Source organism: Pseudochaenichthys georgianus, chromosome 21 (assembly GCF_902827115.2).
Source record: "Pseudochaenichthys georgianus chromosome 21, fPseGeo1.2, whole genome shotgun sequence".
Taxonomy (NCBI): domain Eukaryota; kingdom Metazoa; phylum Chordata; class Actinopteri; order Perciformes; family Channichthyidae; genus Pseudochaenichthys; species Pseudochaenichthys georgianus.
Window position 1 is genome coordinate 35,604,867 of NC_047523.1, and position 23,737 is coordinate 35,628,603.

At 40.2% G+C, this 23,737-nt stretch overlaps 1 protein-coding gene across 2 annotated transcripts; it reads left to right on the forward strand.

The window, feature by feature from the left end:
• The first annotated feature begins 18 nt into the window (after positions 1 to 18).
• Positions 19 to 23,737, forward strand: LOC117466709 (potassium/sodium hyperpolarization-activated cyclic nucleotide-gated channel 2-like). 2 transcript variants are annotated; one of them, XM_034110113.1, is made up of 11 exons: positions 19 to 108; positions 1,702 to 1,793; positions 7,100 to 7,286; positions 7,863 to 7,967; positions 8,988 to 9,125; positions 14,183 to 14,344; positions 15,040 to 15,133; positions 15,256 to 15,383; positions 16,020 to 16,166; positions 17,303 to 17,540; positions 22,461 to 23,737. In XM_034110113.1, the coding sequence occupies exons 3-11, from the start codon at positions 7,113 to 7,115 to the stop codon at positions 22,631 to 22,633; spliced, it is 1,359 nt and encodes a 452-aa protein (XP_033966004.1). In that variant the 5' UTR covers positions 19 to 108; positions 1,702 to 1,793; positions 7,100 to 7,112; the 3' UTR covers positions 22,634 to 23,737. The 2 variants fall into 2 exon arrangements, with proteins under 2 accessions (XP_033966004.1, XP_033966003.1); XM_034110112.2 differs by lacking the exons at positions 19 to 108; positions 1,702 to 1,793 and adding an exon at positions 4,697 to 5,133.

A 23,737-nucleotide genomic window follows, 5' to 3' on the forward strand; every position in this document is an offset into this window, starting at 1 on the left:
TGTCACAACGGCTGGAAGAGAGTTAAGAGCTAATAATGAAGAAAAACATGCCTCGACAGAAGTCCAGAGCATATATGTTTTATATATTAATATATACATATATACAAGGTACGTTTTTAAATATTACGTTTTATTGTGATTCCTTACGAGAAATGCTGTTTTCTTGGCGCATACAAGTTTATTTTTGACCTTAATGAAAACAATTTAAAAAGTCAAATAATGTTAGCTAAACTAGCTAAAACAAAACTAGCTTAAAGCTAACATTAATAAACGAGTTATTCATTTCTCAAACTCCTTTTTTTGGTGGAACTATTTCATATATTTATCTCTTTTGAAAGTGAATCTTACATGTGCCACAGTTAATCACCAGTTTCCTTATTCTATTAAACATGAATCTCAAATTGGTTTAATTTATTTGTCTAAGTGGGTTATAAAAAAGTGAGCCTACAGCTAATGTTGCTAATGTAATGTAAAGCTAATGTTTTCATTTTTGTTAACAAATGCTGGACAGGACATTACAATATAGTAGAAATAACCACAAAATACTTGTAGTCAAACAAAAAATGTAATTTACAGCTTAAAAGACTACATCTGTACAACTCAATACAAATAAACAGAAATGACTTATGATGTGGATTTACAGAATTGATATCAAAATATGTAAATGTTTAAGTGCGTTTACATTGTTTTGATGGAAGAAACATATAAAGAACAATATGAGAGAATTAACATCAGCTACTACATCACATAAATACTAGGGCTGCACGATATATTGTGTCGTGACGATAATCGCGTTATGCGCATGCGCGATATTCATATACGATTTTTATTTTACATTTTAAATTGTTTTTCTTTTCTTTTTTTAGGACGTCCGATATTAAGTAGGCAAATTAACTCAAACACGTCATGTTACAATTCTTTTGCTGCTTGCTACAAAAGGAAAACTTGTGCGGCTCTCATGTCAGGGGTATACATGCAGGCTCTGCATGCACAGCAAACCACCAATCACAATCATTCTTGATCAGATCACAGCAGGATAACCGAGCTAGCTCAGCTTGTTGCTCTGATAACTTTAGATCCAGAAGTCCGTGACTAAAATGCTTCATCCGGTTAAATATTATAAAAAAAATACCAATTGTATAGCATGAAAGTTCAAGAAAGGATGGTTTGAGGACAATAAAAACGGTGTTTTCTTAAATTCCTGTATTTTTTCGCATCGCAATATATATATCGCACGGGAAGAAAATATCACAATGTCAGTTTTTTCCAATGTCGTGCAGCCCTAATAAATACTGCTGTTTTGCAGCTACTTTGGCATCCTGTGATGTAAAATGTATCTACTGGTGGGAAGAACATATACACTTCAGTGGCTTGGGAGTTTATTAATATGAAAAATACTTATTACTGCCCTATAATACTGAATAAATGTGTTTTTTCACATGTCTACTGGGTCTACAGTGCGTCAGTAAAGCAAAGCAGTGCGTAAGCAGGGGCACTGAGTCACTTATTATAGTTTGAGGGCCAGCTGTGTGCTAGATAAATGAGCAGCTAAACATATTATTAATTTTCTCCATCCTGTGTGATGATATGCACCTCCAATCGAAACATATGCAGTCTTTCCACAGGAGTTGAATCCATATGGTTTGGTACAAATGCTAATTATACAAGAGGCAATTAAATACCTTTTTGTGTTCTGTGTAGAAATCTGGCACCTGGAGAGGACCACGGTGAAAGTCCTGATCGTCTGCCATCTCCTCTTCCTGTGTGCATAAAGCAGCGCCAAGGAGAGAAGTGTAAGCACCCTTTGTCTATTTGTATTTAATCAGAGTAGGATATGCAGCTAATACATAATCTCCCGTACTGTATACTCTAACAAGCTTTGTTGGAACAGAGAACCTATAAGAAACAAAATACTCCAAAGCAATGTAAGGCAGTGCTCAAAAAAAGTTTACTGGATCGCATCGTAGCTTATGTGATAAAGGATTGTGACAAAGATAAAAGAGACTTTATTTTTCATCTAGCTAGGGCAGTACATAGAGGACTCACACCGTGTTTCCCTGTCCTGGTGGAAAACAAAATAATGATCAAAAAACCCATGCTTAGCAACACGGACACGTCACTTATTTTGGTTATTGAGTACCACTTTACCAGATCAGCTATGTTCTTAAGAGACTTGAATATTGATTTATTGGTTTGAACACTTACATTGAGAGTATATAAATATGTTTCTGACATGTGCTACCTCTTGTGGTCGTGTAAGTAATAACAGTAGGCAACACAGAATCATGACATATTTTTAACCAGGAGGACCACAAGTGTTTCCTAGCCTTACCAATGAGCAGTGGCGTTTTTATATGTACAAAAGTGGTGGGGCACATACAACTTAGATGTCTATAAGCTTCTGCAGTGACGTGCAGTGAGGTTCATGGCTGAGGCACTGGCACTGACTCTTCAGGTTTACAAATATTATATTTTGATTTAAGTCAAAGTATAATATTTGTAAACCTGAAGAGTCAGAAGCTTTTTTAGTCTGATGCTTCGATTAATTTTAAACAGACAGTTCAAAAAAGTGATTTTATCATTTACATATTGAATTGTTCTCTCTTAGTCTTACCTTGACTTGAAGATGAAGTCCATTTGCCTATCCTTCTGGACAAAAATCTCTATTACTTTTTTGTAAAGTCCTCCTTATGTTCTTGTAGTTTCAAAAGTCTATCATAAATCTAATCGATAGATTTATGATTCGAAAATGATAAAAGTAGGGTAGACATGTGGATATTATCCGGCCGAACAAAACGTACATTTATCTAACAGGTTTGTTTCCCACAGATCTTATTACGAGCTATTTTCTAAAATCCTATGGAGAAATCTCATTGCTTTTTTGTCTAGAGCCATGCACAGTTTACTTCCTGGTTTTAGGACGCCTCACTGCAGCTCTCTCGTCTCCTCTTCACACACCACACTTTTCGCGGCACACGTACTTACAGCCAATCAGCTCTGAATGATGTGAGATGACGTATGGTGGGGATGGCAGCACTTTGCTCCTATGGTCATTATTTTTTTGCCACACACATTAAATAGGAAAATACTCTGAGCATGCGCAGTGTAGTTTTTACAGTCACTATTGACTTAGACAGTGAGAGGGAGGGGCAGGATCGGGTTTTGTCCCACATGGCTCTAAACAGCTCAATAGGCACACACTGTAGACACTAATTAGAAGAACACAGACTAAAACAGCAGCAATGTACAGACGAATCAGATGATTAAACATGATCTTAAAATATATTTTATATATATATATTTTTTTTTTTGGTAATCATTATTTGTAATACTTTCTGCTGACACTAGGTGGGGCTGTGCCCCTAATGACCCGTCGCCACTGCCAATTAGTGTTTTTGTCTCTTTGCCTAACCAGACCGTAACCGTATCAGAAAACACTTCAATTCATAGTTTTTTAAAAGACCAGGAAACCGTTATTTAGGAAGGCAATGAAAAACCAACCCTTTTGTTAATTTGTTGTCATTCTGTGGTTGCAAATTGAGATTTATTTGTAACAAGTACCTGAATGAAATCTAGAATAGATATATTATACAACAATTTACTAAACCCCTTAATCCTCTTCAGCGGCACTATGGCCTGAAGACTATTTCCCAAAGACTCTGAACGGTAAACAAAACCATGCCAGTGAATTTGATGTGAATATAAGTGGGATGCATTCGTGTCATGTTTTATAAATTAAAGATATCTTTTCAAACTCTCCCTCACAGTATGACACACATCTCATGCACTACACTTGCAGTAATGCACCTTACTGCCACGAACCCTCAGTTAATCCCTCCGTTAATCCTTGCCCCCTACATCCTTCTATTTTCATTTTTCAAACATTGCTGCAATATCCAGTTCAGGTTATGATCCTAAAATCAGGACGACAGCTACTTTACATTTTCATTACCATATTCTCAATAAATCAGTAGTTGCTCCTGAATAAAACATCAAAGAAATGGTAGAAATGTGGCCATCAAAACTTCACAGAGCCACATTTACATCTTAAATGGTCTTGTTGTGTTTGACCTGAAGTCCAAATACCCCAAAATATTTTCATTTGGACAATTTCCAAATGGAAACAGAGGACATTGAACACTTCTCACTGCTTCTGCCGGGATGCTGCTCTGTTGAAACATTGTCAAAATAATTGTCAATTATTATTCTGTCGATTTTTCATCTTATCTTTTCCGCTCTACTTGGAATGATTTATTTCAGCTGCTGTTTGTTGTTGTGGTTCTGATGTGAAGAATGCAAACAAACAACACAGCATCAGGTAACAAGGCACCGTGTTTAATTACATCCTGCTAGAGATGGCCCATCCTGAACTTAACCCTGCCCACGCTGCCACATGTCGGGGTCACATGGCAATAACTGTGATCCCCTCCCCACGCACACCCCCACGCACACCCTCACCCCCACGCACACACACACACACACACACACACACACACACACACACACACACATGCCATTGTGTTCAGTATTAATGTATCGGCCTTACCCTCTTGACATGGCTTGATTCATGTGGGGATGAGACACAGTCACTGAATAGTTGATGAGCTGGGAGAAAAAGAAAAGACATGGAGCGGTGAGGTGGGGGCTGAAATAGGGAGAGCGAGACGGAGAGAGAGAGGGAGATGGAGACGGAGAGGGAGGGAGGGAGAGAAGGAGGGACCGCGCAGAGAGGTGGGTATCCACTCGCATCGCTCCACAAAGCTTCAATAAGCCCGGAGGTTGGGAGCCTTGCTGAAAAATTACCTTGTGACCAAGAGGGGAGGTCAGCACTCGCAGACGCTCCTGAAAAGCCGCAGCAGCAGCCGCAGCATCAGGATCAGCATCACAGTAGCGGAGGGAGGAGGATGGCCTGCGCGTTCGGCTGATCGGACGGCACCAGAGCTGGGTCATGGAGAAAGTAAAAGGTCCCACGGCGAGATGCACCACCGCCACCTGTGGGTGGAGAGCCCTGCTCCTGCCGCAGCTGAACCGGCAGTCGCTGTACGTGTACGGCAGCGAGATGGCCGTGGAGAAGGAGTGCATGCGCCAGCTGCAGAGCGGAGTCTTTGTGATCCATCCGTTCAGCCTCATGAGGTATTTAATATTCCTGATAGATCCAGGTCAGTCCGGGGCTAAAACTCCACCTCCGCTCTGCAGCCCCATCATTTCTCCATCAGTTGTCCTGCAGGTGATTCATTGCTTGATTCTGCATCAGAGATTTGAGAAGTCTACTCTTGTTTTTTCTGAAAGGGTTAACTGATTCATGAATTGAGTGGAAGAAACATAATCTGCAATCATTTTAATAGCTGGGAAAAAAACTACACATTATTCGTCCCATTGTCTTTTTCTGCAGTTTTTTGAGTGTTATATAGCAAAAAACAAGCAATTTGATGACATCACCTTGAGAGTTCTTCTATTTGTCTGCTCGTTTTGTAGAATAAAATGAAGCATCAAGAAAATAATCATCAGAGCAGTGTGTGAATGTTGACAAAAATAAAACAATGTAAAGGTTATTCCCCAAGGTTAAATGAAAGCGCGATGCTATTTAGTCTTCTAATTAATGACCTGCCTACACCTTGCCCAGAGGCGAGCTCTATGCAGACGATGCAGTCATGTATTCACCAGTTAGGACATGCAGCTAATCACCGGAGAATTACATTTTTAATCTAAAAAAAAAAAGATTTCTTTGTGTGTTTTTCCATCAGAAAGCGGCACAGAAAATCAAGATATGGAATAAGTGGAGGTCAATTATTTCAATTGTTAGAACAGTATAATATGGAAAAGCTCAAATGTATAAAATAATAATAATGAATAAATAATCATTTTTAGAACAATTCAAAACCGTAACGACTTATTGTTTCAAAACAATCAGGCACTTTTTTGCACCAAGCAGCCCATTCTTTTTTGCACTCAATGATTTCTCCATCGGTTTCATATTTGATCCCAGCATGCGCTCACTGCTATCATCAAACTCTCACATCTTTATTCAATCAGGCACTAAAAAAAGACTGCTTAGCTTTCAGAGCTTCACTCATTTCCTCAAATGAGTGTGTACGAATGTTCTAGCCCTCGATCTAAATATATCCCAAAACAAGTGAGTAACAGCGTCAGTGATAGGAATATGATTAATGGTTAGTGGCAACTGTAATGCATCACATTTGAACTTTTCTCCATGGAGAGCTGTCGACTGTGAAGCACATTACCAACTGACATCAAATTACTTTCAGATCCTTCTCACCAAAGGTCAGTCGTGGCTCAAAGCAAATCAGCACTGTTCCCATTTCTAACAAAGTTCCTGTAAATCACTAAGTATGTGTATTTCATTGTGTTTCTATAATCGTAGTGCATTGGGGTTTTATAATATTGAAAGCGACACACGTTAACTTCACATTAAGCGCCCAACAAGGAGGAACGTTGGAATAAGCCATAGCTATAAACTCTCTGCACAACACATCAGGTTCAGGCTCTTTGTTGGATTTGTATTCAATGTTATATAAATATATTACCATCGTGTATTTCTTTCATTTGAGAGTGAGGCTAATCTACAAGCCACTTATTTTGGTTCCCTGCTCGCATGTGGGATTACTAAGAAGCATAAATCAATAAATAAACACATTGATAATGATTTTTGCAACAGAAAAATACAATTAGTTAAAAATGCAGAGAGAAAGACAAAACAAGTAACGGATAGGAAAAATGAATAATTGATAAATGGCCGATTGTAGTTCTTTAAGTGTTTTTTAGGAAGAATCCAGGCGTCATAATAAAAAGGAAAAACATTTTATGGATCTGGTTTTGAATGATTGTTATTGGTTTGTAAGGCGATCAGTTGGTCTGAAAACAGAGGGAAAGGTTCGGGATCAGAGCGCAGAGTAATTTGAGCCCGGCCATCGAACCCTGGCGGAGACGCAGTTACAGTATCACTACTTAGTGTGCATAAATCAGCTTGCATTACCCAGCATGCTCTCTCATGAGTTCTCCTGGCAAATGAACTGAGACGTTCCACTACGAGATCTGAGGCTCACACACATATGTTTCTGTGTGTGATCTTTTCCTGCAGGAGTTACTACATCATGGGCATGATGGCCATCACGTTCCTCAACCTGATTGGCATTCCCATGGAGATAGCCTTCGTGGACGGAACCAGCGGCTTGGCATGGGAAGGATTTAACGTGTTTTCAGACACACTCTTCCTGATCGACGTGGCTCTGAATTTCCGAATGGGCATCATAGCCGAGGACGGCGAGGTGAGAGTGGCTGTACTCTGTATTCAGACACAATCTGGAAGAGTGTAATCTCTGTGCAGACGAGCACATACAATCCATCTCTGCCCCATCTGTAATCCACTCAATACACGAAGGGCTAGATTAACCAACATCCCCCCGCCCCCCCCATGCGCCTGGACATGGGCGAAATTGGCACCTGCTGTTTGATTTTATAACAGGGATTATGATGTTCTGGATAAATGAGAAGTATAACATTTCAAATGAAGTGTTATGCAGACTAAATCCTGTTTGTGTTCATCTCATACTTCTTGACCTCTATCTCGCCGATCACACACGGCACATCTGTGTTGTTTTTGGAGCGAGGTCTTTACTCTGCACAGGCATCTGCTTTTGCCAGATTTATTCTCAAGCCGCTCTGCCTGAAATATTCATGTGCGAGCATCGGTGACAGTCCAACTACCCTCTGAAGTGAACTGTCTTTGAGCTCACTGATTATCTCACCACTGTCATGTTGGTTCAGTTATACATCTGACCGTGTCACGAGCCTCGCAGCATCTCCATCCATCTGCTGAACCTGCTGCTCTGTTCTCTTCACAGGAAGCTATTCTGGACATCAAGCGGATCCGACTCAGCTACCTGAGGACATGGTTCATACCGGACGTGATCGCCGCGTTCCCGATCGGCTACATCCTGCTGTTTGCGGTAATAATAAAACCGATTGTGGGAGCAGAACACAGCCAGCCGTTAGCGTGACATGGGTTGGACTTCCAGTACTCCTTCTTTGTATACGATACTTCCAACTGCGTTACTGAACCTCACATATCTTCCTCAATGTGCAGCTCTATTAAATACCTTCTTCATCATCTTATTTGTATAATACATTCAGTTTTCTTTCGTGTTCACTGTGTGTTCAAACAATGTATTCCGGCGTTACATAACTTTCTAATTATAAGCCACGAACACACAAATTAAAACTATGTGCGTAATTGTTTTGTGAACTGACAAACAATGCAACACACGCTATTTTCTGCTTCAACTGACATTGTGAAAAGTGTGAATGTCAGATTACTTATTAGTTGTTTTACATTTGAAATTATTAAAACGACTTAAATCTGTTTCCATGATGGAATAATCAGAATGAATGCTTTAAGGGAACGTTTATCATATCAAGGGGTGTGTTTGGGTTATTTTCCTCAACGTGTGTATCTCATGCACTTGTGATATGTATTTGCCTTTCTGGTGCTTTCAGTAAATACAACGAATAGCATGTTGTATAAGAAAACATTTCTCTCTCGTATGAACATTGAAGTAAACACAAAAGGGACCAAAATGAAGATTGATAGTTACATTTAAATGTGCCGTATTCAACCCATACTCTCCTTTAACTAACTCAAAACATCCATACGTGCAGTATTGCAGTCTTTCGTCATGTGTTCATCGTGCTTCTTGACATTTTGATGATGTTAAGAAAATATATATTGCGAAGCCCTTAGTAGTAAGTCAATGGTAATTAGATTGATTCGACTGCAAAATACATACATATAAATATATATACATTTCATAGATAGAATAAACAGTTAGGGTTTTTAACGATAGGAAAAGTATACAATGTTTTATTTATATATTTATTTGTAACGATATTTAAAGTGATAGCAGAAATACAATTAAGTAAACAACAAACACACCACTGTTCATTTACTGTCTGTATTTCTTTGATCCCAGGACTTACAGTACTACAACGAAGACAACCCCTCGAAGACGAACAAGATGATGCGGATCCTGATGTTCGTGCGGATCCTCAGTCTGATCCGCCTGGCTCGGGTGTCCCGTCTGGTCCGGTTCTTCAATGAGGTGGAGAAAGTAAGTTCAAACGCCAGACAAAGTCTTCAAAGCTCCCCCTTAGGAATTCAGTCAACCTTCCTCTGACCTGCAGATGCCTTCCCAGACGCGGCGTCCGGTAACAAGTCTGACTTTGAACACTTACTTACAATGTCGTTTGTAAAACAGCAGCTGACAAGATCGCTTTTTAACAATGCATAATCAATGAACAGAGCTGCAAACACGTAATTGCAGTCCCACTGGATTGAATCATGTCGGCGGTAATCTTATGATGAAACTCGATATATCTTGGAACAAATCCTGGTGTTGCATAATGTATGTAATTTGTGAGTAACCCCACGCCACGTGTACCTTTATTTTATTGTATTGTATCCTATATAACCTTGGAAACCATGGAAACCACATCGAGAGAGAACACTCCTTTTGAAGATGCAGATGTACAGACAATAAATGCAGACAAAAGAATACATGACCGTATCAATTAAAAGCAATGAATACAAAAAAGCATCGGCAGTTTATAAGATACAAATTAAACCATGAATTTGTCTCATTATGCTTTTTAGCGTTTTGCTTTCCCTTTCGTGCAGTGTGTTATTTAGGTCTCCCCCCCGCCCTTTAACCCTCCATTGGACTTCTGTCACACTTGCTCTTCTATTGGCTAGCACTCCAACACATTGTACGTGATAGGCTAAGGGGCGAGACATCTCTTAGCGGTTGACCAATCACAACAGAGCCGGGCAGCTAACCAATCAGAGCAGACTGGACTCTGGTTTCAGACAGAGGGTGAAAAGAGGTGCTGCAGCACAGGCAGTATGAGACGAATAATGAGCTTTTTGAACATTAAAGCGTGGAGCCATGTCCCAGGAGAGGCACTACATACACAAATCCGAACATGAACATAATGGTGCCTCTTAAATAGGGTACATCTAAATGTTGTTGCAGCATATTACAAGAATGTGGGGCAACGCATAGCAAATCTGTCTAACTCTGTGAGAACGTTTGGCCCCTGCAGGGTGAGCCATGTCTGTGAGAATAGCTTCAACATTTTAAGAGCGAAACTGAGAGTTGGAGGGGGAGCTTTTGTAAAAAAGGCTTTAGAAATTAAGGAAAACAAATCCTGATCCCTCCTCACTGAAAAAGCAAAAAGCCTGGTGTGTCCCACATCTATCTCCACAGGCTGTGTACTGCATCTAAAGGTTTGAGAGAAAGACCCCCCTGCCCATAAATACCCCCCAGTAGTCCAATACAAAGAGGAATTCTGCTTCAATCATTTTTCTTGCAAAGAAGTAGATCTATTTTGAAAAAGGAAAAGCCCAATTTTATACTGAATTTTGATAACAATGTCATAATGGACTTTAGAGTATGTTTTTAAAGTATTTAGTTAGTTGAAAAAAGGAATGTTAAAACTACCATAGTGGGTATTTATATTATATATATTTATTTAAAATTAGGAGGTGTGTGGCGCAGTGGATTGTGCGTATGTGTTGGGGTCAGGGGGGCACAGGTTCAAACCCCACTGCAGTCAGCATGTCGTTGTGTCCCTGGGACCCTTCACCCCAAATTGCTCCCGTGGGGATTGCCCACAGTATTGAGTATGTAAGTCACTTTGGATAAAAGCGTCTAACAAGTGACATGTAATGATAATGTAATAATATTTCTTGATTTAGAAACCCATTTCTTTGCCGAGTTTAGACCCCGTTGGAATGAATGATGGAGCTGTTTCTGAGGGATGTTAAATGACAGCTGTAGGTTTACAGTGGCTATAATCTGCACAGGAATAGGTTTCACATGTATGTTTCCTGTGTTCTTAAATTCACATGGATACATCTGTTTACTCACTAATCCTCTTTTCCCCTATAGGCCATAAGGCCGCAGTGAACTCGCTGCTTGTTGACCCAAGTTAAGTTAATCTCGCTCTCGCTCGTTCATCACATTTTGTGCCAGCTCATTTTTGGTCTCCAGGTATTCTTTGGCCTTGAGCAGTCTGTCATTTAATTTATCATTTCAAATGACATGGTCCAGCCATCACAGTCCGCGTCCTTGTTTCTTTATTGATGTTCTACTTCCTTTCTTTTGTTCAATTTCAAGGTTGTGACGTTGTTAGGGGTAAAGATGCAGCACAAACCTTTCACAGGCGTTCATGCAGTTTATTACAACCTCAAACTGGCGCATTTGAATTTCCTGGATAAAGATGTCCCGTTGTTTTTAAGATTTATTCCTTCAGCTTCCAGATGTTAGGCTTTTCTCAACCTTGCATAACGCATTGATTGTGCGCCTGCAGCCTTGTTGATTAGGCTGCTGGAACTTGGACAAATCTCAACAAATTCGAAAGGTTCACGCCATTAAAGATGTTACATTGGAGGGGTTAATGCAGAGCTTTGTTTGCATGTAGAATAGAATCGTTTAATGTCATTATACACAATGAGAGAAATAAATGCTTCTCCCTTTCAAAAGGTGCCATCAAAACAAAAAACATCACAACATAAGACAACAAATACACGCAGCATGCATACTTCGGAATAAGGAATAAAGCAGTAATTATTTCCAGGGGTATAAAAATAAAATCTATAATGTAATAAATAATAATGGAAGGTATGTATTTATAATAATAATGATATATATGTACAGAGTCACATTTATTTCACATGCAGGATGATTAAGAGGTATGAATTTAATCATCCTGCATGTGAAATGTTGTTGTTGATGTTGTTGGATGCAATAGATCTGTTTGGTTTTTCAAAGATGTTTTGCCTTGCATGGCCTCAGATCTACTTCATATAGTAAACAAATCTCTTCACTCAGGTATTTTTCCACAGGCCCTGAAAACTGCAGTCATTAAACCGCTCTTAAAAAAGAATAATCTAGATGCTTCAGTAATTAACAATTACAGGCCCATATCAAACCTCCCATTTCTAGGTAAAATCATTGAAAAGGTTGTTTTTCAACAGTTGAGTAATTTCTTGCATTTAAATGACTGTTTTGATGTGTTCCAGTCAGGCTTTCGTCCAAACCACAGCACTGAGACTGTTCTAGTAAAGGTCTTTAATGACATCCACTTAAACACAGACAGTGGCAGAACTTCAGTGTTAGTATTATTAGATCTCAGTGCTGCGTTTGACACTGTTGACCACAGCATATTACTAGACCGACTGGAAAACTGGGTGGGACTTTCGGAAACAGTTATAAATTGGTTTGAATCCTACTTAAAGGAAAGAAACAACTTTGTTTCTATAGGTAAATACACATCTGAGTTGACAAATATGACATGTGGGGTACCTCAAGGCTCCATCTTGGGGCCTCTTCTCTTTAACGTCTACATGCTACCACTGGCTCAGATAATGAAAAACAACAAAATAAGTTACCATAGCTATGCGGATGACACACAAATTTACGTAACAATTTCACCAGGAGACTATGCTCCAATTCAAACACTGAGTAAGTGCATTGAACAAATCAATGACTGGATGTGTCAGAACTTTCTCCAATTAAACAAAGATAAAACTGAGGTAATGGTTTTTGGAGCAAAGTCAGAACGTATAAAAGTGAGCGCTGAGCTTCAGTCTGCAATGTTCAAAACAACAGATAAAGCCAGAAATCTAGGTGTAGTCATGGACTCTGACCTGAGTTTCAACAGTCACATTAAAACAGTTACTAAATCAGCCTACTATCACCTAAAGAACATATCTAGGATTAAAAGACTAATGTCACAGCAGGATTTGGAAAAACTTGTCCATGCTTTTATCTTCAGTAGACTCGACTACTGCAATGGTGTCTTCACAGGTCTCACTAAAAAATATATCAGAAAGCTGCAGCTGATTCAGAACGCCGCTGCTCGAGTCCTCACTGACACTAAGAAAGTGGATCACATCACTCCTGTTCTGAAGTCTTCACACTGGCTTCCTGTGTGTCAAATAATAGATTTCAAAATACTGCTGCTGGTTTATAAAGCACTGAATGGTTTAGGCCCAAAATACATTTCTGACCTCCTGCTAAACTATGAACCATCCAGATCTCTCAGGTCTTCAGGGACTGGTCAGCTTTCTGTCCCCAGAGTCAGAACTAAACATGGAGAAGCAGCGGTCAGTTATTATGCTCCAAATATCTGGAACAAACTCCCAGTAACCTGCAGGTCCGCTGCAACTCTGACTACTTTTAAATCCAGCAAGAAGACTTTTCTTTTTGTCGCTGCTTTTAATTGAACTATTCACATCTTAGACTGCACTGTAACTTTTATCACTGTAACTTTTATCCATGTATTTTTTCTGTTAATGTTTATTTTATTAGCTTTTCTTTTTAATGACTGATTTTAAATGCCATTTTCTTAATGTCTTTCGTTTTTTGTAAAGCACTTTGAATTGCCTTGTGTTGAAAAGTGCTATATAAATAAACTTGCCTTGCCTTGCCTTGCCTTGGTTGTTAGGATTAAACACAAACGTTCCCTTTGACCAAAGTACGGCTGGCTTGGTTCAGGGAGAAATTTTCTGATCCACCAAACAGAGGGTCAGTGGTTCAATCCTGCAGTCAACATGTCCAGATGTTCTTGAGCAAGACACTTAACCCCAGACTGCTCTTGATGGCATGTCTACAGCATTGAAGTGTTTGTAAGCTGCTTGGTGTTAATGGGTGTGATGTAATGGATGACCTTGGTAAAGGTCCATTTATCTGTCAAAGATTGACATGTTTATTGAAGGATAATGCTCAAGGTCATCGCGTGATGGGATCACGCAAGCCGCAAGCACAAATTGAGCCACTGGCGTTCAGAAGGGGGGGGGGTTTCCTGCAGTTTTTAACCCTTTAATTCTAGCACTCTTGCTGGAGCACTCTTCGATCTCAACCTTCATTTAGCTCTCAACTCCATGCCTGCAGGTTTTGCAGCATCCTTTCTGTTATTGTGTCAAAATGTGTCCACAGACACACAGATAGAAATATCAACACCTGGCAAAGTAGTTCCTGCTACAGAAGGTGTATCAAGGGGCGCATTCTGCCTTGAACTCACAAGCAGAAATCAAATCTAAACCCAGCATGCTGTGAACGAAATTCCTTAAAGCCTCTTGTTTCCTGTCGTCTCTTTCTGAAAGGTGTCTAATGCAAACCTGGAGGTGGTCCGCCTCTTCTTCCGCGTCTTGTCTCTGTTCATGATGATTTTCCTGCTGTGTCACTGGAACGGCTGCATCCAGTACTTTGTGCCCATGCTGGAGGAGTTTCCCACCGACTGCTGGGTCCGCAAAGAAAACCTGATGGTAAAACTACATTCACAAAAATCTTCCATAAACAGATTATTTGAGTTGCCTGTGATGGAATGTAACTACATCGTTTTTACTCCACTACGTTTATCAAACAGCTTAAGTTACTTTTCAGATTACAACTTTGCTATGCTATTCCTGTTCACTGAAAACCACCCATCCCTCTAGATGTGTTCATTTTGAATGTTTCTTTGTGTATTGAGAACATTCTCCCACGTCTCATGCTAAACTAATGATTTTAAAACAGCTGGAAAGTGCATGCTTGCCCATCTGAAAACATACACATAATCTTATAGACTATGATGCATTGCTGTAGATTACACTACCCAGCAGCCTTTAAAGGAGTTCAAATGAGCACAATACACATTATTTCAGCACTTATATTAATGCAAAACATTATATTTTATATTTAAAAGCTGTTTTTTACGAGAACATTTAATCTTTGACTTTTGATACTATCATAATACGCACTTTCACACTGTGATATTAGTACTTGTATTTAAGTAATTTATCTAAAAAAGTGTCTTGAATTGTTGGAAATGAGTCATCAACTATTTTAGCGATCAAACTAATTATAAAAGTATTGAAGGGCATTTAAGCCATGCTGTGTTTCACATTCCTGTGAAGATGTTCTTGATGTTAAGCTCTACAGCTACAAAAGGTCTCATTAATTATGAACATTTTATTCCCAGAATGCCTCAGTGAGTGTGAAATACTCCTGGGGAGTTTTCCGGGCTCTCTCGCAGATGATCGCCCTCTCTTATGGCTCCATGGATGCTCCAACAAGTGAGACTCATTGATCTTTTCTTTAACCGCCGCTATAAAAAGCGCAGGTATCACATCGTCCCCCAGATATAAATACCCACGGTTTCAGAGTAAAAGCGGGGCGGCGGTGTCTTGTTCTCCAGATTACGTGGAGATGTGGATCGTGATGGTCAGCATGGTGTCCGGGTGTCTGATGTACACCGTCCTCGTGGCCAACGCTACGACCATGATCGCAAACACCGACCCGGCGGCCAAAGAGTACAAGAACAAGGTAAGGAGATACATCTAGGTAGTATTCAAGGTACTCAAGTGAAACAGAAATAAGCGTATTCTTTAAAACCATTTAAGAACAGACATTTATTTTTCTTGTTGAATATTTTTGTTTCATTTTAAAATGATATATATATGTTATCACTTATTTCACAGCATAAGATAAGAGAGATAAGATAAGACTTTATTTATCCCGAAGGAAATTGCTGTGCCAGAGTTACAAGAATACAATAAACACAGCAGCACAATAATAAAACTGAACACTAACAGAGAAAAAAGAGAATGAAATATCTACAGGAAACATAGACGGTCACATCATGTAAATATTAACAGTATTTAGTCGTGCAAAAAAAAGCGTAGTGGCAGATACGTAATTGCACGTTATTATAGAACATTATTAATAATTAATAATAATGATATTACACATGTATACATACATATTTATCAAAACAAAAAACTTTGGTACAGCAACTAAGTAAATGTAGTTGATTGCATAATACCACTTCTGTGTAGCTTATGTCTTCATCTGCACCTCATGAATATAGTAGCAGCTTTTGCTACTGTCTTATCTTAGCTCTTTAAAGCTGTGTGTATCATGTGATGGAGATGGAGATGATAACACTGTGTCTCCCCGCAGATGAGCCGCTTGGAGCACTACATGTCCTTCATGAAGCTTCCTCCAGAGCTGCAGCTGCGCATCAGCAACTATTACCAGGCGCGCTACGGAGGGAAGTGGTTCCAGGAGAAGGACGTCATGCACACCGTGTCCTCGGCACTCAAAGAGGTACGGCTGCTCGGGACCTAAAGCTGGGTGTTTTTATCTAGACTTTTCAAAATCATCCTATATTTCTAACAATGTAGCAGCACCGTTGATGTATACCATTCACATAAACACAGTGGAGCATTGCACGATTTTCAAAAAAACCAGTTTGTGATTATTTTGATTGCATTTGCGATATGACAAGATATTAGAGGGAATGCTCATTTTTGCATATTCAAATATTTTCACATATATTTCGCTTACTGCGATTTGACTATTGCATCAGTCAATACAGCGATTTGGATTACATATTGATTACTTGTGCAGCCCTAGTGTGCAACAATGTACACCAAAGCCCATTTCATGTGAGTCCCTCACCCTGTTCCAGTCCCGCCTCAAAACCCACCTCTTCAACTCTCTATCCATAAGCCCCCCCCCCTCTCAATCAACTTCCTCCTGACTGCTTTTCTGTTGTGTTTTGTTTCTTTTTGGCTTTGTCTTTGTTTTTGTTTTGTTTGTCTACCCTCCATCCCAAATGTAAAGCGTCTTTGGGTTCAGAAAAGCGCTATAGAAAATGTATATATTATTATTATTATGTTGGTTAAAAACCTTCTTTGCAATTTGTGGGGGAAACTTCTGAAGCAATGGAGAGTCAGGACTCGGAGAGACACGAGGAGAGCTGGAGCTTTGATGGCAAACTGACGGTTTATTTGGAGTTACGGCCGGAGAAGACAGGCGGTGTGTCACGAGTTGACACAGCGGTTGCCAAACCAATTCTGAAGAACTCTTCTGCAGCTCGAGGTTTTAACTAGTTCAGACTAGTGTAATAATCAACGTTCTTTCTCAGTGAGACTAAAGCAATAAGGACCCTGAATCTAACTAGAGCTCTCGTCCATAGAAAAGAACGCGTGCCAGGGAACCTTCGTCCCTGAACAGTAAACTACCTCATGGCGGCTTGTGCTCTGTCACAGACTGGCAACAACAATGCGCCCAAGCTGCCCCTCCTTAAGAGAGATAGCAGCAATACCCAAGGCCGTAGACCTATGCCGTGGGAAAAGAGACAGTAAAGAGAGAACACGATGAACTGGGTCGAAGGTTGAATACCTAAGCAGATTATTCCCTAACACAATTAACTCAATTCTGATTGTGATTTATTTCAGCAAATCATGATGGTGATGTGCAGCCGGCTGCTAAGAAAGGTGCCGATGTTTCAGAACAGAGAAGAGAACTTCATCAACTCGGTGCTGCTGAAACTGGAGTACGAGGTTTTCCTGGAGGGAGACGCCATCGTCCGAGTGGACGTCCCCGGGGATCGCATGTTCTTCATCGACCACGGACAAGTCGTCATGGAGACCGACTCCTACGACCGGGAGCTGTGTGACGGAGACTTCTTTGGAGGTGAGTTACATTCACTCTGATTTAAATATCTGGAATATCATCAGGCATTTCAGAAGTGATTTTACCCAGACAGCAACAGTGAAGGCATTTGAAGTAGGACAGGAAATAACATAAGGGAGTTTTGCAAATGGTTCATTTTAGAGAACATTTTATTCCAGATTGTGTTGAAAAACTGTAACCAATACTATTTAGAAAAATGTTGGCTATTTTACTTGCATCCTTCGGTTACTATAACCCTTTATGAACACTCAGTTAGAAATACACTACATGTATACAGTGTTGTACATTTAACGTTTGTAGACTGTAAGTGTAAATATGCACATTCACATCTAACTGTATCTCGTTGCGCTGTCATCGCTACTACCTCACTTTTACCACTCTTATCGTGTCTATTTTTGACTGCAGTGAGAGTTGCCAAAGAAATGTCGTTGTACTTTGTATGATGACAATAAAGATATATATTCTATTCTGAAAAACCTTTCTCACACATTCTAAACCCAAACAGGCTGGATAGATGTGTATTGCTCTACAACCCAGATGCGTCCAGAATCTGGCTCATGTTAGTCCATTGTCTTAAAAAGAAACGAACAGAAACATCTGTACCACCTCAAGCCAAAGTACAATTAGTACACACTACAGCAAAGATGTTACATATTATATAATGAATGTAATAAATGGAAATGATAAAAAGTGCTACACGGCAGTTTGTTCTTAGATTGTGTCATTTCAATGTATGTACATTGTGCAGTCGGGTAGGTTTTGTTAAGCAGCAATACTGTCCTCATAAAGCTACTGGAGGTTAAAGTATCAATTTGAGGAAACGTGAACATGTTGACTCATTGACGCTTTCAATACTATCTCAGCAGATGGAGTTTGCTCTATTCATAGTCTCTTTTTACCATTCTGTGTTTAGAGATCAGTAAAGTATTGAGCTGTGGCAATTTACATTTAAAGGGCCAGTCCTCAGAAATTCATAAGCATTTAGAAGCATATCCTTCTCTTTTTCTGCCTTCCCCAAATACCCTGGAGGGAGGTGAATGTAATGTCATGTGTGATCCTTAAAGGCCCATGTCATGCTTTTCTGGTTAGTACCCGTCCCCTTGTTGTTATGTAGCTTTTTCTGCATGTAAACGGTCTGCAGGGTCACAAACCCTCAAAGTACACCCTACATTACTGTCCTAATGTGCAAAATGTAGTGACTGCTTTTTTGTCTTTTGTTTTCTTAGTTATGTTCTCTGTATTTTATATGTTTGTGTTATGTGTAACGTTGCTGCCTTCTTGGCCAGGTCAGCATTGCAAATGAGATTCTATCTCAATGCTTTTATCTGGTTAAATAAAGGTTAAATACAAATAAAAAATGTAGCGAGTAAAGCTCTAACACAGAAAATACCTGTCTGTGCTGCCCCAGAACGCCTCGTTGGAGATTTCTCTTTTTCTTCCTGGGTACTAGTGTTGCACGGTGTACCGATACTTGAAAGGTACCGCGATACCCTGCCGTTAAAAACGGTACGATTCCTCCGTTTCATTAGTATCGGTACTTTAAGAATGACGGGGAAAAGTACTCCCGTGAGCCGTGTGTGTTCAGCGCTCTGCTTCCACTCCTTGCACTGGTGCCTGCAGTCCCGCTCCTCTCAAGCACGCTCTAAGTCCCTCCCCTCTCTCTTGCACGCGGCCACGCGCTAGCTGCCAGAGCATGTGAGAAAACGAGAAGCATGGCTGCAAGTGGGAGTGCAACTGCCGCTGCGCCTCGGCTTGTTGACAAAAAAGACGCCAGAAGTCTGTGAACGGGCCGTTCAGCTGTTCAGAGCAGAGCTTCCTGTCGGAGCAGCAGAGCGTGATGTGCACTGAAAAGTTTTTCTGTCGCAATATTATCGTTGAGCAAACTTAACTAGCAAACTAGCATCACTATCTGCTAACGTTAGCTTTAGCCTTCGTTTTCTATTAGTTTTTTTCATAGGCTATAAACGGAGGTGGTATAAGTAGCCTATATATCTTGTACTTGAGTAAAAGTAATAGTACCCAGGTCTTGTACTTGAGTTAAAGTAGAAGTACCAGAATGTAGGAACAATCCTGCAATCAAAATGTTCCTCAAATAAAAGTACAAAAGTATTATCATCAAAATATAGTTAAAGTAGCGACAGTAAAAGTAGAAGTGCTCAGGTCTTGTACTAGAAGCAGTAAAGGAATGTGTAGGAATACTCTGTTACTCTCTAAAAGTACTGCATTCAAAATGTTCCTCAAGTAAAAGTATTAAAGTAGCGACAGTAAAAGTAGTCATTGTGCAGATTGGTTCATTTCAGAATAATATATATGATATGTTTTATAATGATTGATCATGAAAGTGTTCTCAAAGCTGGTAAATGTGCAGCTAGTTTGAATGACTTTGTAGACTGCAGGGTAGCTGGTGGATTTACTCCAGGTGGAACTAAAGTCTGATTTAACACTTGATTATATTTCACATCATTCATCCAGGTCTGTGATGTAACTAAAGGGATTAAATACATGTAGTGGAGGAAAAGTACACCATTATTTCTGAACTGTAGTGGATTAGAAGTGCAAAGTAGCAAAAGAAACATTGAAATACTTAAATAAAGTACAAGTATCTCAAAATTGTACTTGAGTTTATGAATTTAGTTAGTATAAAGATAGAAAGACTAAGCCTTGCACAGAGGCATGCAAATACATTTTCAAAATGCTCAACAGTGCTGCCAAAATGTTAAACTCACTGCTACACAATTAAAATAAATGCTTTTATATATATATATATATATATATTCTTAGTAACACTGCTGCTTTAGTTGTTCTGACTGCTAAAATCATCTGTTATTCCTAATTTTAAAGCCGATATTCCGTGTTTCCCTTTTTTTAAGAAAAGAATCGGAATCGCAATTCTTGACTTGGTATCGGTATCGAAACCAAAATGTTGGTATCGTGACAACACTACTGGGTACAGCAACGTATTTGGGTATAGTTACGTTTGGACCAATCTGCGGACTTCCTCACACACACACACACACACTCGGCGGGACGTTGCGAGGCTCGCTGCTGCGAGGAGCGGGACACTGTGAGCTGGCTCACTGATGTGGGGTCGGCGAGACAGCGAGACACCGCGGAACTCAGCCTGGGCACACACACAAACTCCCAGCCAGGCTGCGGGTGTGTGTGTGTGTGTTTCGGGCTGGGTTTCGCTGTCTCGCAGACGGCCACTGGGCTCATAGGGAGGGGGGGGGGCAGGAGCTCCAACAAGCCGTTTAGGACAGAGAGTGAATAAACATACTATACAGAGATGCTGTTTGAGAAACCAATGTGAGTTGAAAATTGCACAGTATAAATGTATTCCAGTAGACCTCAACAATGGGATTATGACCAGTAGAAATGGCCATGACACGGGAGCTTTAAAGCATTTTGTATTCAAAAGTAATAATCAGCAACCTCTCTTTCCAGAAATAGCGTCTTTACAGTCTACAAAAGTTGCTGTCAGATTTCTGTTAGGACTATTTTTGCCTCCATTCAAAGCTCACATATTATCAGTAATACCTGATCTAAATCCTTTTTGTCAAAGAGTTGTCGACAAAGGTTTTATATTGCAGTGGTAATGGATTGGAGAGCATTGTGTGCGGCTCTCTTAAGGAAATTATGCCAAACTCCATTTAAAAATATGTCACTCTTATTCTAGATAATCCTCAGAGCTCCCTGTGAGCAGTTTCCACTGGAAATGCCTTCGCCTACAGAAAGAGTTTGTGTGAAAACAGCTGACAGCTTGTTCTGTGGAGTATCTACAGTAACATGCATGGTGTTTCCAGGAAAGATGATGCTGCTGTCACTTTTATTACGTGCTGAGGCTGATCATTCAAAACCTGGATGAACAAAACCAGAACTATCTGCATGTGTAGATAACAGAGGTAGGGAATGTAATGTATGCAGTGAGTGAGTGAGTGAGTGAGTGAGTGAGTGAGTGAGTGAGTGAGTGAGTGAGTGAGTGAGTGAGTGAGTGAGTGAGTGTGTGTGTGTGTGTGTGTGTGTGTGTGGGGGGGGGGGGTGTGTGAGTGAGTGTGTGGGGGGGTGTGTGTGTGTGTGTGTCCTAGCATTACTATACGTGTGGGGACCTAAATCTGTTTACACAGCCACGTGTGGGGACTCGCCTCCCTTATGGGGACAAATTTGAGGTCCCCATAAGGGGGATCATTACTTTTAGGGTGAAGACTTGGTTAGAGTTAGGGTTAGGCATGTGTTGGTTATGGTTAAGGTTAGGATAAGTCTCCAGGAAATGCATGTAAGTCAATGTAATGTCCCCTGAAGTGATGTATACATGGTGTGTGTGTGTGTGTGTGTGTGTGTGTGTGTGTGTGTGTGGTGTGTGTGTGTGTGTGTGTGTGTGTGTGTGTGTGTGTGTGTGTGTGTGTGTGTGTGTGTGTGTGTGTGTGTGTGTGTGTGTGTGTGTGTGTGTGTGTGTGTGTGTGTGTGTGGGGGTAAAGACCGGGAAGAAATAAAGCTTACGCCGCTGCCATATGGAAATGTAATATGTGAATTAGTTCACATGACATTTATTTTCTGATTATTTTTCTACCGATGGCCAAATAAGGGTCATTTTTCAATCCATTTTCATCGGTTACCTTTTTTACACAAAAAATAATGAACACATTTGCAAGTTTACTTGCCCAGGTGAGGGTGAGGGTATTTTCAAACCAAAATGGTTAAATCCAGCCCTTTCAATTTGGGGGATTTACTTAATTCTCCAGCTTTAAGTGGGAGCAGGTCCTAATCTGATGTTGGCAGAAACCCTCTGCAGCGGTTAAAGCTAAGCAGGCATTCCAAAACAACTCGGCTAAGTCCGGTTATTTAATTTAGGATTAATTGTCAGACCTCATCCCGTCATTAGTGTTTACTCGCTCATTAACCAAGCGCTTGTGTTTCCAACAGAGTCGTGCGTGCTGGCTAAAGGAAAGCATCGGGCCACGGTGAAGGCTCTGACCGACTGCCAGTGCTTCTCTCTGTCCTGTGACGACTTCAAGGAGGTGCTGCTGTGCTTCCCAGACATCAGCAAGGATATAGAGCAACTGGTTCAGCTCAACTCAGAGGGTGAGCCTGTGTGAGAGCGAGAAGCTGTCCTCGGGCGTCTTTCTCTTCCTGAAAATGAGAGGAGATGCGGACATTTCCGGGACATTTTGTGCGATTGTAAATGGACGATATGACTGAGGCTGATTCCTCGTGTGGACATGAGTTGGACATTTATTCGCTGATGAGATGGACAGTTTTAGAGCGTTTTATTCTAACTGGTAACTCTTCCGATCTATCAGTTATAAGCAATAAACTAAAGACCTCAACCGTAAAGACGGGTCAAAATATTTATTTTTGCTTCCTTGTTGCATTTTAGCGTTGATGTTTGGGAAGTCAATGCATACCTTAGTGACTTAACCAGAAAGATTTGGTAAACCTTAAAGAGAAATTGTGTTTTTTTACAACCTGGGCTTTATTTATGACGTTCGGGCCATCATTTCCATCAAAACAAACTAAAGATTGGGCAAGAAACACACGAGCAGTCAAACGACGAATCCTTGATGTAAGCTAAACGTATTTAACCAAAGGAAAACTGTAAAAGTATTAAGCAACTGTTCAAACATTAGTCGCAGTGTATAGCATAGTTTCCTCCATATCACCAGCATTTAGGTGCACTCACCTTTAGTTTTATCTTCAAATAGCCATAACATCTAAACGTGCGGTCATCACTTCTAGGGACGGGGCGATACAGGATGTGATTCCAGATTTCAATAAAAAACACTGCAAGTAGATTGTGATGAAAAGTGTCCTATCAGTGACCCAGTACGAACATGATTCCAGGATGTCAGAGTTCGAAAGCATAAGTGTATCATTTTTGGGATAAGACTTTGTATTGAAAATGCTGACTGACATTACCACCTGTCTGATTGTTGGACTTCTTGTGTTTGTATCCTGTTTGGAGAAGTCACTCCATATTTCAGCAATAACTTTGACTGCTAGCTGTTCTCTGAGGATGCGCTCACTGAAATCGATAGGGAATTATTGTCTGGACCATAAATGTTTGTACAAATCTTAATGCAATCCATCCAATATGTGTTATTCCATTCTGAAACAAAGTGCTTAAGGAGGCCTTCGATTGGACCCAAGTTGTAGCAAACTAGAATTTTGCTTTAACGAAATATAAAAAGAAACCTCTTATA

Coding starts and splice junctions, on each gene's coding strand:
- LOC117466709 (XM_034110112.2), top strand. CDS start 4,949: ATGGAGAAAGTAAAAGGTCCCACGGCGAGATGCACCACCGCCACCTGT. Junction 14,345..15,039: donor TCCGCAAAGAAAACCTGATG/GTAAAACTACAT, acceptor TTTTATTCCCAG/AATGCCTCAGTGAGTGTGAA. Junction 17,541..22,460: donor TGACGGAGACTTCTTTGGAG/GTGAGTTACATT, acceptor TGTTTCCAACAG/AGTCGTGCGTGCTGGCTAAA.